Source organism: Equus asinus, chromosome 16 (assembly GCF_041296235.1).
Source record: "Equus asinus isolate D_3611 breed Donkey chromosome 16, EquAss-T2T_v2, whole genome shotgun sequence".
Classification (NCBI taxonomy): Eukaryota; Metazoa; Chordata; class Mammalia; order Perissodactyla; family Equidae; genus Equus; species Equus asinus.
This window is the reverse complement of record NC_091805.1, coordinates 28,701,797-28,718,232: the sequence shown is the minus strand read 5'-3', so window position 1 is coordinate 28,718,232 and position 16,436 is coordinate 28,701,797. Positions and strand designations below refer to the sequence as shown.

At 35.7% G+C, this 16,436-nt stretch overlaps 1 protein-coding gene across 4 annotated transcripts in view; it reads right to left on the bottom strand.

The window, feature by feature from the left end:
• Nucleotides 1-12,102: 12,102 nt before the first annotated feature.
• MTF2 (metal response element binding transcription factor 2) overlaps nucleotides 12,103-16,436 on the bottom strand; it is a 68,798-nt gene continuing 64,464 nt past the window's right edge. For all 4 annotated transcript variants that reach the window (XM_014865250.3, XM_070486850.1, XM_070486851.1 and 1 more), the window contains 4 exons: nucleotides 16,248-16,353; nucleotides 16,075-16,127; nucleotides 15,858-15,962; nucleotides 12,103-14,276 (listed from right to left, as the gene is read on the bottom strand). In XM_014865250.3, coding sequence (XP_014720736.1) covers nucleotides 13,919-14,276; nucleotides 15,858-15,962; nucleotides 16,075-16,127; nucleotides 16,248-16,353 — 622 coding nt within the window. In that variant the 3' untranslated portion in view covers nucleotides 12,103-13,918. The remainder of the gene's footprint in view (nucleotides 14,277-15,857; nucleotides 15,963-16,074; nucleotides 16,128-16,247; nucleotides 16,354-16,436) is intronic.

Genomic DNA, 16,436 nt, shown 5'->3' with positions numbered 1-16,436 from the left:
CCTGGGAGCTTGTTCCACTCCTCTACCTACCCAAGACAGTGATTGTTTAAGCCTAGAATGTGGTTCCAGAATCTTAATTCTTAACCAACACAATTTGAGATTATGTCGTCCATTATCCCTGGACCATTTGCCAACTGGGTGATCTTGGGAAATCAAAACTCCTTTGAGCCCATTTCTTCATTTGTAGAAATAATTTAAGTAACATCTCAAAACTTAATTAAAATAGCATATAGGAGAGTCCAGTGCTTGGAGTTTGGTGTATTATTGGTCATTTCCTTCATACCATCTAGACAAGCCACTCTTCGCCTACAAGGCGGTAGAATTCCTCAGGCAACTTTCTGCTTCTGCACTCCCATCACTTGAGATGTGTGGGCTTCGGGAAGGCTTGTCATTAGAAACTGGAGCCATACTACACTTAACGTATATCTGAGGGGAGGGCACAGAATAAAGAATCCAGACCTAAGGTGATGTTATATGAGAGTCGGCACATTGAGATGGACTCTGGATCCCTGCATCTGAAAGAAGAGAGCGAGAAAATACAGGGCAGGGAAAAAATTTGGGGGTCTTCAATGACCATGAGTAAACAGGAAAATCAACAATGAGAATCAGTTGTCTGACACTGAAATGAACTCCCTTATATATAAAGAAAGAGACTACTCCCCAATGCTGGAAGTTTTCAAGTGGCAATAATGATCAGATGTTTGTAAAAGGGATTGTTTCTACATCTGACATCAAGTGGGTTGATGGACTAATAAACCTATCCTTTCCACCCTTATTTTAATTCTAAAAGGACTAGTAAAGCCATTTGTAGGAGAAAGCTGAAAGAAAAGCCCAGAGCTTCAAGTCACATTTTAGAGTTCTATTTTGCTGGATTCTTGCTTGGTATTCAAAAACAAATTGGAAACGAAATTAGAAACACAATACCATTTACAATCACTCCAAAGAAAATGACATGCTTAGGTATAAATCTAATAAAACATACAAGGATCTGTATGCTGAAATTATCAAATGCTGGTGAAAGAAATCAAAGACCTACATAAATGGAGAAGTATACCATGTTCATGGATTGGAAAGCTCAACTTAGTAAAAAGGTCAATTCTTCCAAAATTAATCTAAATATAACTTAATTACTATGAAAATCCAGCAAGGTCTTTTTGTAGACAGAGATGAGCTCAGTCTAAAATTTACATGGAAAGGCAAAGCACTAAAACAATTTTGAAAAAGAATAAAGCTAGCTATGTTAATGCTTACTATATAGCTACAGTAATCAACACTGCATGGTATTGGTGGAGGGAAAGACACAAAGATCAGTGGAACAGAGATGCTAGAAATACACCAAAACAAGTCCAGGTGATTTTTCACAAAGGTGCAAAAGGAATTCAATAGGGAAAAGCAAGCCTTTTAAATAAACAGTGCTGGAGCAATTGGGACAAACAGGTAATTATATGAACATAACTGTAAAAAACTATAAAGCTTTTCAAATTATGAGAAAATCTTCAGGACCTAGAGCTAGACAAAGAATTTTCACACGACACCAAATGCATGACCCATAAAAGGAAAAACTGATCAACTGAACCTAATCAAAAAGAAAAACTTTTGCTCTACACAAGACCCTGTTAAGGGGATGAAAAAATAAGCTACAGATGGGGAGAAAATACATACAAACTACATATCCAAAAAAGGACTACAATATATAAAGAATTCCCAAAGCTCAACAGTAAAAAAACCCAATTTAATTAGAAAATGGGCAAATGACATGAACAGACATTTCAATGAAGAAGGTATGTGGATGGCAAATAAGCACATGAACAGATGTTCTACATCATTACCATTAGGGAAATTCAACTTAAAACCATAATGAGATATCATTACACACCTACCAGAATGGCTAAAATAAAAAATAGTTACACCACCAAATGCTGGCGAGGATACAAGAGAAACTGGATCACTCATACACGGCTAGTGGGACATAAAATGGTAGAGTCACTTCAGGAAATATTTTGGCAGTTTCTTATGAAACTAAACATGCACTTACCACGCAACCCAGCATTTATACTCTTGGACACTTACCCCTGAAAAATGAAAACATATGTTCAAATAAAAACCTGTAAACATTTCAAATTCCACATAGCAGCTTCATTTGTAATAGCCCCAAACTGGAAATAACCCAACTGTCCTTCAAAGAGTGAATGGTTAACCTTTAGTACACCCATACCGTGAAATACTTACTATGCAGCAAAAAAAAGGAATAAACTATTGATATATGCAACAATTTGGGTGGACCTCAAGGGAATTAAGGTCAGTGGGGAAAAAAACCCATTCTTAAAAGGTTACACACTGTATGATTCCTTTTATGTAACATTTTTGAAATAAAATTAGAGACAGAAAACAGATTAGTGGTTGCCAGTTGTTAGGAATGGAAGGAAGAAAGGAAGAAAGAAAATGTGGCTATAAAGGAAGCCTTGTGGTGGAAAAATTCTGTTTTGAGTGGTGGTTGTATAAATCTACATGTGATATAATTACATAGAACTATATATACCCACACACAAATGAGTGTTTGTAAAATTGGTGAAATTTGAACAAACAGGACTGCACCAACGTCTATTTTCTGGATGTGATATTGTACCATGTGCAAGATGTTACCATTGGGGGAACCTGTGTGAAAAGTACACAGGAACTCCTTGTACATTTTTTTTGCTACTTCTTGTGAATGTATAATTATTTCAAAATAAAAATTTAAAACAAAAATGGGGCAGATGAATTTTATACCTGACACAGACATTAGTGTGTTGGTATATACATATTTCTGAATGAGCCCAGGAATGAGTAAAATAATTTACTCTAACTTCAAATTAAATAAAACCAAAATATTATCAGTGAAAAACCAATTGTCATTTTAGGTATTGCTTCAATTCTTAAGAATTTAGTTATCAGTAGAAAGATGAAACACTGTATTCTTCAGGAAGCTTAAGGAATTGAGCCTGATCGGTTATACATGAAATATGAAAGAAGAATCCAGAGTCAACCTTTTTCCTTTCTGAAGCAATTCCATATTCTAAAATATTATCCAGAGGTTATACTATGATGAACTGGTTATTAGAACACTACCCTAGGGAGACCACAGCTATTTCTCAAATGTTGCAGAAGCACTGTTCTGTGAATCTCAACAGAGAAGCTATCCCTGACTTTTTAGCACTGATCATACAACACCATAATTAACATATACAAACCCTCTACTAGACTCTAATCTCTGAGGGCAGAGAACACGTCTATTATATCCACCGCACCCAGTACGATGCCTAAAACACAGTATTTGCTGATGCAAAAAGGAGGCACACAGTTTACTATTAAGTGAAAAGTAAAGTTTCAAAACAACATGAATGATCTTTTTTCAGTAAAAACAAAGAGAAATAGATAAAAAGGCTAGAAGCCTACATCATTATGTCTGGATTGTAGAACGGGGGGGGATTTTCAGAATCTTTTATAGTTTGTGTTGTCTGAATTTTTCACTGAGAAATATTTTTATATTATACTTAGAAAATAGTGAAGCTTTTCCATTTTGGGGAAAAAAAACCACAACAGGGTTGATAAAAGGTTTCCTGCCCTGTTTTTCTCATCTACTACTTCCATCCTTCCCCATCACTGCCCTTTCTTCTAAACCACATCTTCATTCTCTTGGAACTGCTTCACTAATTCTTCTTGTTGCCAGCTAAGGTACAACAACTTGGGGTTAAGCATAAAGGTAATACATTAGAAACAAATTAGCATTATTTCCTCCAAGTCAGGTTTAGTTGAGGAAAAAGAGTACTATTCACTCCAGATGTAAATTTCTATTACAAGAAAATCCAGAATTGGAGACTATTACAGTTTTCTTATGAAGGGAATTAATTACTTGTTGATTGTAATATTTAATTAGTTTTCAAGGTCCCCTACTACTGGACTATAGCAAATGCTTGTCATTTTCTAAACCGAAATTTATATTTCTCAATTCCAAAGAAAAAGTAAATCAGTTTTAGTAACTACTTGAAATATTTTAACACTGCTTTCCAGTGTTAACCAAGAAAATCATCTGACATTTTTCCTCATCACTCTAAATATCTTATAAATATTTTTATTATTAATTTTTCTTCCCAGAACAGTCTTTTCCTCATTCATTTTAAAACTCAAACTATTTGCATATTACTTCTTTTCAATATTTCTTTTTAAAAAGTATTTTCAAGTTTGATTTTTATTACTACCTGCTTTTTATGCAACTACACTTTGGAGTCCAGTATGGACTTTTGAATCCACAGTATCCACCTGGAAAGCCCTATGAAGTATTCTCTTGGAAACACTTCCAAGTGCTTTTGCTTCAGAATAAGCTTTCTTTTCTTTTCTTTTCTTTTTTTTTTTTGCTGAAGAAGATTCGCCCTGAGCTAACATCAGTTGCCAATCTTCCTCTATTTTGTATGTGAGCCACCGCCACAGCATGGCCACTGATAGACAAATGATGTAGGTCCATGCCTGGGAACTAAACCCGGGCTGCCAAAGCAGAATGCACTGAACTTAACCACTAAACCACGGGGGCTGGCCCCAGGAGAAGCTTTTAAATAAAACAATGCAATGGTTTCCCACTATAAATATAGGTATTACTTGCTTCAACAAAACAAATACTTGTTTTGTTCAGCTAATACCTTCTAAATAATTATTTCCATATTACGACAGCGAGTATGACAGAAAACCCATATTTTAATTGAAAGTCCTACAGACTTGCCACAGTACCACCATAAAGAAACTTGAGTGTTCTAGGTCTTTGCTTAAAGAATGGTGACAAGCAAGTTTTCAGTAATAAAGAGCATAAGCTTCTGGGAAATGCCTGGCAGAAGCAGTAGCTAAGAACTAGTCTTGTTCCATAATCTGGTCCTACTCCACTTCTTTACTACTACCTTTACTTCAAAGCATCAACCTTTTGTTCCAACCAAGCCTAACTTCCTTCCTTACTGTTCTCTGAACTAACCTGCTCCTCTTCTGTTCCCTCTGTTTAGTAACATCACTAGCCTCCCAGGCCTTCAAAACTTAGACCTCTTACCTGCTAAGTCACCAAGTATTGTCAGCTAATCTCCCTAATCTCTCTCATGCGTATTCTCAACATTCCTACTGCTTCTACTACACCTCAGATTTACTGAGATTTAGATTAGCTCTAGCTGGCTTTGCTGCTCACATGATTTCCCTCTAATTCATCCTAAATACCAGTGCCAAACTAATCTTAATACACACCTTAGCAGGATGGTTCAATATCCACAAATCAATCAATGTGATACATGACATAAACAAAATGAGGAATAAAAACCACATGATTATCTCAGTAGATGCTGAGAAAGCATATGACAAGATCCAACATCCATTTATGATAGAAACTCTGAATATAATGGGCATAGAAGAAAAGTACCTGAACATGATAAAGGCCATTTATGACAAACCCACAGCCAACATCATACTCAATGGGGAAAAACTGAAAGCCATCCTTCTGAGAAGAGGAACAAGACAAGAGTGCCCACTCTCATCATTCTTACTCAACATAGTACTGGAGGTTTTTAGCAGAGCAATTAGGCAAGAGAAACAAATAAAAGGGATCCAAATAGGCAATGAAGAAGTGAAACTCTCACTGTTTGCAGATGACATGATTTTATATATAGAAAACCCTAAAGAATCCATCGGAAAACTATAAGAAATAATCAACAACTACAGCAAAGTTGCAGGGTACAAAATCAACTTACAAAAATCAGTTGCATTTCTATACCCTAATAATGAACTAACAGAAAGAGAACTCAAAAATCAATCCTGTTTACAACTGCAACAAAAAGAACAAAATATCTAGGAATAAATTTAACCAAGGAAGTGAAAGACCTATATAGTGAAAACTGTAAGACATTATTGAAAGAAATCGATGATGACATAAAGAAATGGAAAGGAATTCCATGCACATGGATTCAAAGGCTAAATATAATTAAAATGTCCATACTACCTAAAGCAATCTAGAAATTCAGTGCAATCCCAATCAGCATCCCACTGACATTCTTCACAGAAACATAACGAAGAATCCTAAAATTCATATGGGCCAACAAAAGACCCCGAATTTCTAAAGCAATCCTGAGGAAAAAGAACAAAGCTGGAGGCATCAAAATCCCTGACTTCAAAATATACTACAAAGCTATAGTAAACAAAACAGCATGGTACCAGCAAAAAAACACAGACAGATCAATGGAACAGAATTGAAAGCCCAGAAATAAAACCACACATCTACAGACAGCTAATCTACAAAGCAGCCAAGAACATACAATGGAGAAAGCAAAGTCTCTTCAATAAACAGTGTTGGGAGAACTGGACAGCCACATGCAAAGGAATGGAAGTAGACCATTCTCTTTCGCCATACACAAAAATTAACTCAAAATGGATCAAAGACTTGAAGGTAAGACCCGAAACCATAAAACTCCTAAAAAAAAAAATATACAGGTAACACACTCTTTGACATCGCTCTTAGAAGGATCTTGTCAAATATGTCTACTCAGACAAGGGAAACAAAAGAAAAAATAAACAAGTAGGACTTCATCAGACTAAAGAGGTTCTGCAAGGCAAAGGAAACCAGGATCAAAACAAAAGACAAGCCACCAACTGGGAGAAAATATCTGCAAATCATATATCCAACAAGGGGTTAATCTCCATACTATATAAAGAACTCACATTACTCAACAACAAAAAAACCAAACAACCCAATCAAAAAATGGGCAGAGAATATGAACAGATATTTCTCCAAAGAGGATATACAGATGGCCAAGAGGCACATGAAAAGATGCTCAACATCACTGATCATCAGGAAAACGCAAATCAAAACTACACTAAGATATCACCATACATCCATTAGAATAGCTATAATAACCAAGACAAAAAATAACAAATGTTGGAGAGGTTGTGGAGAAAAGGGAACCCTCATACACCGCTGGTGGGAATGTAAACTGGTGCAGCCACTATGGAAAACAACATGGAGATTTAATCAAAAAATTAAAAAGAGGGGCCAGCCTGGTGGCGTAATGGTTAAGTTCACATGTTCCAGTTCAGCAGCCCAGGGTTCACTGGTTCAGATCCCAGGTGCAGACCTATGCACTGCTTGTCAAACCATGCTGTGGTAGGCGTCCCACATATAAAGAGGAAGGTGGGCATGGATGTTAGCTCAGGGCCAGTGTTCCTCAGCAAAAAGAGAAGGATTGGCAGCAGATGTTAGCTCAGGGCTAACCTTCCTCAAAAAAAAAAAACATTAGAAATAGAAATACCATATGACCCAGGTATCTCACAACTGGATATTTATCCAAAGAACTTGAAATCAACAATTCAAAGAGACTTACACACCCCTGTGTTCATTGCAGCATTATTCACTATAGCCAAGAAGTAGAGGCAACCCAAGTGCCCATCAACTGGTGATTGGATAAATAAGATGTGGTATATATTTACAATGGACTACTCCTTAGCCATAAAAAAAGACAAAATCTGGGGCCGGCTCCATGGCCGAGTGGTTAAGTTTGCGTGCTCCGCTGCGGCGGCCCAGGGTTCAGATCCTGGGCGTGGATATGGCACCACTCGTCAGGCCACGTTGAGGCGGCGTCCCACATCCCACAACTAGAAGGACCTGCAACTAAGATATACAACTATGTTGCGGGGGGGCGGGGGGGGGGGTTTGGGAAATAAAGCAGAAAAAAAAAAAGGTTGGCAACAGTTGTTAGCCCAGATGCCAATCCTTAAAAAATAAAAAAAAAAAAGACAAAATCATCCCATTTGCAACAACATGGATGGACCCTGAGGGTATTATGTTAAGCAAAATAAGCCAGACAGAGAAAGACAAACACCGTATGATTTCACTCATATGTGGAAGATAAACTAACAGATGGACAAAGAGAACAGTTTAGTGGTTAACAGAGGGGAAGGGGATTAGGAGTTGGGCATAAGGGGTGAAGGGGCATATTTATTTATATGGTGACTGACAATAACGTACAACTGAAATTTCACAATGTTATAAACTATTAAGGCCTCAATAAAATTTAAAAAATTTTTAAGAATAGGTTTCTAATGACGTAATTCTTCACTGGAAAATTTATATGCAGAGATAAAAATAAGAGAGAAAGTCTAAAATATAAAGTTATACAAAATTATAACAAAAAAATTAATAGATCTGTTATAGATATGCTCTTGGATTCTGGAAGAGATTTGGTGATAAAGGGATACAGGAACCAAAACTGTGCCTCCATAAGTCTTAGACAAACCAACAGTCTTTCCCTCCCAAAAGTCTGTCCAACAAGCTTCATTTCCTTAAACTTCCTTATCTCCTCAAGGAAAAGTTTAACTTCAGGGATACCTAAGCAAGCTTTACATATTTTCAAAGGGACTCAAATTCTCACAAAAATCTTGTTTTTGTCTCAAATTCTGTATAGGAAAAATTTCCTTACATTCCACTAATAGTATTAAAGATAAAATATGTAAGATGTCAATTATTGGTTAAAATAACACTAATTAGAATACTTCTCTAAGTTCATATTATTAATACTGGATGCTGCTATAAACATTTAACCTAAATTTACAACTTCTTTTTGAATAACTTTATTTTTTTTCATTTATTTATTTTTTTGAGGAAGGTTAGCCCTGAGCTAACATCCACCACCAATCCTCCTCTTTTTGCTGAGGAAGAGCGGCCCTGAGCTAACACCTGTGCCCATCTTCCTCTATTTTAAATGTGGGATGCCTGCCACAGCATGGTTTGATAAGTGGTGCGAAGGTCCACGCCCAGGATCCAAACTGGTGAACCCTGGGCCGCCGAAAAGTAGCATGCAAACTTAACCGCTATGCCACTGGCCGGCCCTGAGTAACTTTTAATGTAACTTATTTACTTACATAAACTATAATGTTCTAAAATTACATATGCAAATTATCAACTTATATAAACGCATAATAGCAACGTAACCCAGTTTTTAAAAATCATTCAAAAATGGTATTTCTCCAGCAAAAGTAAAACATTTAAAAAACTTAATTTCTTAAATTGTTTTTGGTGAGCTTACTTTGAACTTCTGCTTGATACAAAAAAATTATTTTTAACTAGCTGCTATATATCGATTCAGATATTGTCAACATTTTTCCTTTTCACTTCTTGACATAATTAATGATGGCCTGAATAACCCTGTTAGAACTAAACAACAAAATGTAAATAGTCTTATTTAATTCTCCAAGCCCAGGTCACACACCAAAGCACTGAGGATCAAACAGAAACATCCACAAAAGTCAGTGGAAGTCAAAAGCCATGTGCAGACCACCTCTCACAGGATGACTCCGAGACTGAACAATCAAAGTCCTCCAAAACATAGCTATCCATCTGCCACAGTTTCGTAGCACTGATTCTTGCACATATTTTGTCTACGTTCCATGAACTCAAGATCAGTGCTGCTCTTGTGATACTCAAGAAGACTCAAGGAAAGTAATTAAATACTAAAGAATAAGATCTTTGTCAAGCAGAGTTAAGCTTTGGAGGGCCACAAACCATTATCTAAGACTTTTTTGCCACCCCATGAATCAATCTGTGCCCATTTTGGGACTATATTACTCATTGAGAAAGCATGTTATAGGCTACAAAAAAAGAGGGGGAGGCGGATTGAATATCTTTTGGTAAACACAAGGAACAGAAATTAGACTAATGATTTTGAAGAGGATATATGTTCGTTTTTTCCACTAAGTACATTTTTTCATCTATGAAAGTTTTGTTCATTTGTTTGCTTAAATCCAACGCAAAGGGCTGGCCCAGTGGTGTAGTGCTTAAGTTCGTGCGCTCCACTTCAGGCGGCCTGGGATTTGCCAGTTTGGATCCCGGGAATGGCCCCAGCACCGCCTGTCAAGCTACACTGTGGTGGCATCCCACATAAAATAGAGGAAGATTGCCACAGAGGTTAGCTCAGTGACAATCTTCCTCAAGCAAAAAGAGGAAGACTGGCAACAGACATATTAGCTCAGGGCCAATCTTCTTCACAAAAATATCCAGTGGAAAATTTTCTTGAATGAGATATCACATTCCTTGAAAATGCTGCAAAAGTGTGGAGTTATTACTAAGCATCCAGTTTCAATACTCATCATCTCCAACAAAGAGAAAATGCAAGGGGAACAAGCAAAGAGGGGTTTTGTTGGGTATAAATGAGGGTAGGGGAGGAAAAAAGAGTGAACTGGTTAATTTGGAGTCTTATTCTAATTTTAAATATAAAGACAACATAATCTTTTGCTCTAGCTATTGCCCCAAGACATTTTTTCTTGATTTTATTTATTTTTTTGGTGAAGAAGATTGGCCCTGAGCTACATCTGTTGCCAATCTTCCTGTTTTGTTGCTTGAGGAAGATTGTCACTGAGCTAATACCTGTGCCAGTCTCCCTCTATTTTATATGTGGGATGCCTGCCACAGCATGGCTTGATGAGTGGTGTATAGGTCCACGTCTGGGATCCAAAACCGTGAACCCCAGGCCACCAAAATGGAGTGCACAAACTCAACCACTACACCACCAGGCCGGCCCTGTCAAGACATTTTGATACTATAACTTAAAAGTTACAAACATTATACTCGCTCCCAATACCTGTCGTTCAGAGAGCCAATCAGTTTGCTTTCACAGCTTCTCCCATCTCCAAATTTCTATCAGTCAAGACATCTGGCTTCTTAACTGCTACTAATTAGAAAAGAATTCATGATCAGATAAAATTCTCACTTTACATTTAACTGTCAAGTTTTTATTTTCCTGAGGAAAGAACATGACTGATCAACTGCCAGAGTAAAAACCAAAGGAGACTTTCAGGAGTGCATATTCATAGACATACTCAAATATAAAGAGGAAAACTTCCACACACAAACAGGGCATTTTTTACTCTTTCCCAAAACTGCCTGGACACATTCCTTTGCCATGACATCCTCATTCAAACTACTCCAGAACCACATTATAAAACAGTCTGCTATAACTATGTAAGTCAGATCATGTTCCAACCAAAACTTAATAGTACCTAACAGAAAACTCAATCAGCCTAAAACACAGAATTAGTTCTACCCCCAGCACTAGTAATAGAAATCTTGTGAATATATACACAAAGAAACCAAGCATGCATAGTGGGACAGACCTTGCAAAATAAAAGGGGAATGTAACCCTCAATATCAGTGAACATTCACTTCTACTAAACATTTAGTAACAAAATATACCTAGCAAGCAAGATCTGACTTCATCATCCATACATTAGAATTTACAGAATAACCAACAGCTCATATTCTCATCTAGTTTGATCACCTAAGGGCCTAAGAATCCATATTTATCATTTATTATCAGGATAGTCATAAAAATTCATTTGTTTTGGATAAAAATGGAATTAAAATGAGTTTATTTTTACATCTTTTCTTTCTGTAACCCAGGGGCAAAGATTTTTAGGAAAAAAACAGAAAATCCTTTTATGTGAACCCTGACACCGTCTATGTAAGTAAGAAGAAAAGAAAACAAAGTTGAAAAGCCTGCATTTTTTTGAAGTTTGGGGACAGGGTGGGTAAAGGGAGATAATATTGTCTTTCAAGTACAAAGTGTACAAGCTGGCTAAATAGTTTATTTTTTTAAAGGATCACTTAAGATGAACATGCAATAATTATTATATTATTTTGGGGACAAAAAGAAAATGTAAGCAAAGTTTTATAAAGATTAATTCCAGTGAACATATTTACAATGAAACTGAAAAATCCTTAGCTCCCTGGCTAAATAAAAGCAGTCATCCACTGCACCAGTGTGTATTTTCAAGCAAATACAGAAGCAAAACTCATTAGCTCTTTAAAAAATACACACATTTAATGTTGGTCTGTTTTAATTCTAAGTAAAGCAATTCCAAAAATACAAACTGAACATCAGAGCCATGTGAACCACCATGATAAAATAAAACAGACATTCACAATAATTACGTCTAAAGACAGTTCAGCTTAATAAATCATCTTCCAAGTATGCTAAAGAAAAAGTTACTAAAAATACTGCTGGTGTTCAGTTAGAATTAAAGGACTTTGGGGAAAATGAAATAATATGTATACAGGTGGAGTGAATAAGGTTACACGGGATTTACATTTTACATTACCCCTAGATATAAACAAACATTCAAAATCAACACAAACTCTGTGTGTTATTCAAAATATTGCAGCTGCAGGAAAGGCAACTTTAAATTAATAGCTAGGGGAAAATCAAGTTTTGGTGGAGGTAAACAGAAGTGACAGTTTTTAATTTGCACTTTTGTAAAGCTCATTTATACCTGGCCAACCAGGAACCAAATGCAGGACAACGAAGTTCTCTGCTTCTTTTGGCTATAATGTGACAAGAAAAGATCATCTTTTGAAGATGTTTAAAGAAATAAAGCAACTTTCTTTATAAACAGTCAAATAATCAATCAATGGAATAAATAAGTACTAACCCACATTTTTACCACTCTGTAATCACTACACTTTACATATTTTTCATTTTGGCGGCAAATTCCCCAATTTTTAGGCTAAAATCCACCAATCACTTTTAAGGGTGAAATGAATAGCCACCAAAATAAGAATATTCTTCTGTTTACTCTTTGGCTAAAAAAGAAAACAAACAAACAAAACAAAACAAAAAGAAACAGAAGACAACTCTAACACTGGTGATAAAAGAAACTGTTTTTTTTACATGTAAAATAAAGTTATCAATTTAAATCTTGGTACATTTTATAAAAACAAGAGGTAATGTTGTAATAAAACAGCGGTAGCCCTGGCAGGCACCATACTGTTTGTTAACCCTGTGCAATAAAATACTTTGTTCATACTACACTTATTCAACATGACTAACAGTTACTACAGACATTTCAGGAATCTTCACGGGACTCCTACAGACTTACTGTTAAAACTGAGAGACATTTACAATCATAATGTGCCATGAAAACTTGAAAACGTTACTTCTAGTAGGAGATAATGTTCATATTATTTGAATTTGTTTTAGGTACTGAACAGCTGAGTTACAAGGACTGAAAGTGAAAAGCATTCTAAAAGCCCATGAACACTGTTGTTCACACCCTTCTTCAGAACACACTAAACTTGTTTGACACATTTCTCTTCATACATAGCAAGCAACAGCACCCAATAAAAGCCTGAGAAGAAATGCTGCTGTGTAAATACTGCAACTATTCCTGAAAAAAGAATTATGGGATATATACTCCAAAGCTGCCCATTCCCATAATTTGTATTGCATAGGTCACATAATCACACACATATATATACACATGTGTGTATATATATGCACATGCAAAGAATATATTAAGACGACAATGAAGTCTAGTCACAGAGCAATTTACAGGCTCAATATATTTTTTACACTTTGCTTGAAAGAAAATTTCAATATTTTACAATCTTTTAGTAGGCATTATATACACTGCACTTTGTGAAATCTAAAAGGTATTGAAATAAACTTTTTCCAACATTTTGGTAACAAAACAGACAATGTTTCTCCAAATACTTGTGCTATCTATCTACATGATCTGTTTGCTCTGATAACCACTAATCACAAAAACTGACTCAATGGAATAATTAGAAAAATTATCTAACACCATGCATGGGTTTGAATCATTTTTAATATCCTATCCTAGAAACATTCTACAAATCTTAAGATTTAAAAAAATTAAGTCTCTGTTCTGATTTTTAAAAGATAGCTTTTTATGACAATATCCATAACATTGACAGGTACATGTTAAGGCTAGTATCATTTCCTTTTGTGAATTTTTTTGACTTTTTATTTTTTTTTTTTTAAGAAAGATAGTAAAAGCCAGACTCCTTTAGGGCTTTGAACTGTACCTACAGAAAATGAGAGTGCAGTGAACATAATGTTCAGTCCTACAGTCAGGATGCAGTTGCTCCTTCCCATTCCACAAGATACTGCACCTTTCCATCAAGTGTCACCCGACGAGCCAATACTCGATATTTTTCACCACATGCTATTCTACCTGCAGCACCAAAATAACTGGTAATGGAGTTTTTTAGATGATTGAGTTGTAGCTCCTGATCTGCTAAGTTATTCAAAATCTCTGTGTTGAGTTCATCAAATTGGTAATCTTCTTTGCCTTCATCATCTTTTACAATTTCTGAGTTCTGAGTCTGGAGTGCTCTTCTTGGAAGACGACCCCTTCTCCTCCGTAAATGTGGTATTGCAGCAGGCCAAGATCTTCCTGTACGAGTTCTTTTTCTGGAGTCAGATAATCTATTCAACAAAAAAAGCCACAATTGACCTCTAAGCTTATAAAGCATCCTTTGCCTACAAGATAACTTCTCTGATTTATTTCTATCACTCTACTCTAAGTATAAACTCTTGCTGACACAAAAGCAGCCAAACCAAAACAATGAATGCTACATAAATAGATCATCACTCGCCTTTGTTAGATTCCATCACCTTCTTGGGACTGACTTTTGAAGAGCTTTTCTTCCTTAACTATATACTACTTAAAAGAAATTTAAAAGAATCAGAGGAAATTTTTGAATTATGAGGCCAACAGAGTAAATTCTTACCAAGAGGCCCTATTCATAAAGCAAGTCTTGTCAACAGTCTTATCATTAAAAAGAAGACAGTTCATTCATTCATTCAATGCAGCAAATATTTAATAAGCACCTACTATATATAAGACGCTGTTCCATGTGCTAAAATAGATGGTACAACTAGAATAAAGATTCTCTTATTACCAGTTCTAGGTCTAGTGAAGTGATGTAATGAACTAGAATAAGCACAAACTAGAAGTCGGGGTACCCTGGGTCTAGCTCTATGTGATACTGGCCAAATTCAAATCTCATATCCTCTGTGTTCTCTTAAGTGTAGAGCTTAAATGAAGGAGTTGAACTAGTTCATCTTTGAGGTCCTTTTCAGCTCAGAAATTCAACGATTTTACAATCTTATAACAAGGAGAGAATACAGCACAACAGCTGAATTCAAAGACTTTACAATCCTACTGTCTGAGTTAACATCCCACCTCTGTTATGCTTGCTAAACATGCTATCCTTGGCTTATTACTTAAAATCCTCTAAGTCTCAGTTTCCATCTCTGTACAATGGGAATAAGAGGACCTACAACTCAAAAGATTGTTCTAAGAATTAAAAAAGACAATGTATATAAAAAGCTTACCACAATGCTGAGTCAGAGGCAAAAAATACAGCTCACATCATTATTGTTCACAATTTATTAAAAAATAAGTTACATTTTAAGACTTTAAGTACTTAGACTTTTGTACAATTCACAAGAGCAGTTTTTAAAGAAAGGAAAGTATAAAACTTGCAAGCTCATAGTTCCGATCCAAGTAAAGTAAACTTTTCACACCTGATACATTATACTGGAAAAAGTTGTCCTTCTGAAATAAAATACTAGAGAGGAAGTCTGCTATTGATAAAAATCTGAGTTTAAAATCTTTTTACTAACAAAAGGATTTATGTGCCTGATTCAGACTTATTAAAAAAAAAGACAACCAAATCTTCCTAAAGCAAGGCACGGTTGTAGATTACAAGCATAAAAAGGTCTCACAGAAAACAGCACAGCCTATAAACACCAGTGTATCTATTCTCTGTGAACGCAGCAAATTTCCTAACAAATATGAAACTTTTAATGTTTCTGGTCTGAAAAGCAAAAATATTCAGATGAATATTAACAACCTAAAGAATCTACATATGAATTGCTTCTCAGAAGCTCAAAGACATACTCGTGTTACTTTCAATTGCTAAAAATTTATTTAATCATCACTTTACAAAGAAAAAGAGTCTAGAGGAAAATTAGAAAAGAATAAGAACATAAAATATCTACCCATAATGCCTGGAAATGCTAGACGAGGTAGTTTCTTTTGCACCGGAAGCACCCGTGAAATCCACATCTGAGGTATTGGATGAATGTGCAGTTCCCTCAGTTCTCCTGAGACAAAAGAATTTAAATGGTATAAAAACTATATTACATAACAATAGAAATACTAATTTCCCCCCCAAAAGAAAATTCCTAGGATAGGAGAAAAAAATTTTCTATTTACCCTATAGAACAAGGTAAATCCAAGGTAGGATTCTCTGAAATTGATTCCTTTTCCTGAAAAATAAAAAAAACATACTTAAAGCATGGTTCTAAAGAAGCCTGAAAAGACATTAGTTTCTCAGAAATTTTAAGCATCCCTCCTCTCTGAGAACATATACCAACATATCCTCTTACCAAAGGTGGCTCAGCAGTTTTCTGAATCATTTTTCTTGTATATGGGCCAGGGGGACGACCTACAGATTTTTTCTTTCCTTTTTTTTCTATGCCATTGCTTACTTCCCTGAAACATAAAACCATTATGTATTTAATCTCTGCATAAGGAAAACAAAAAGACGATGGACGATATACACTGTCATAATCTAT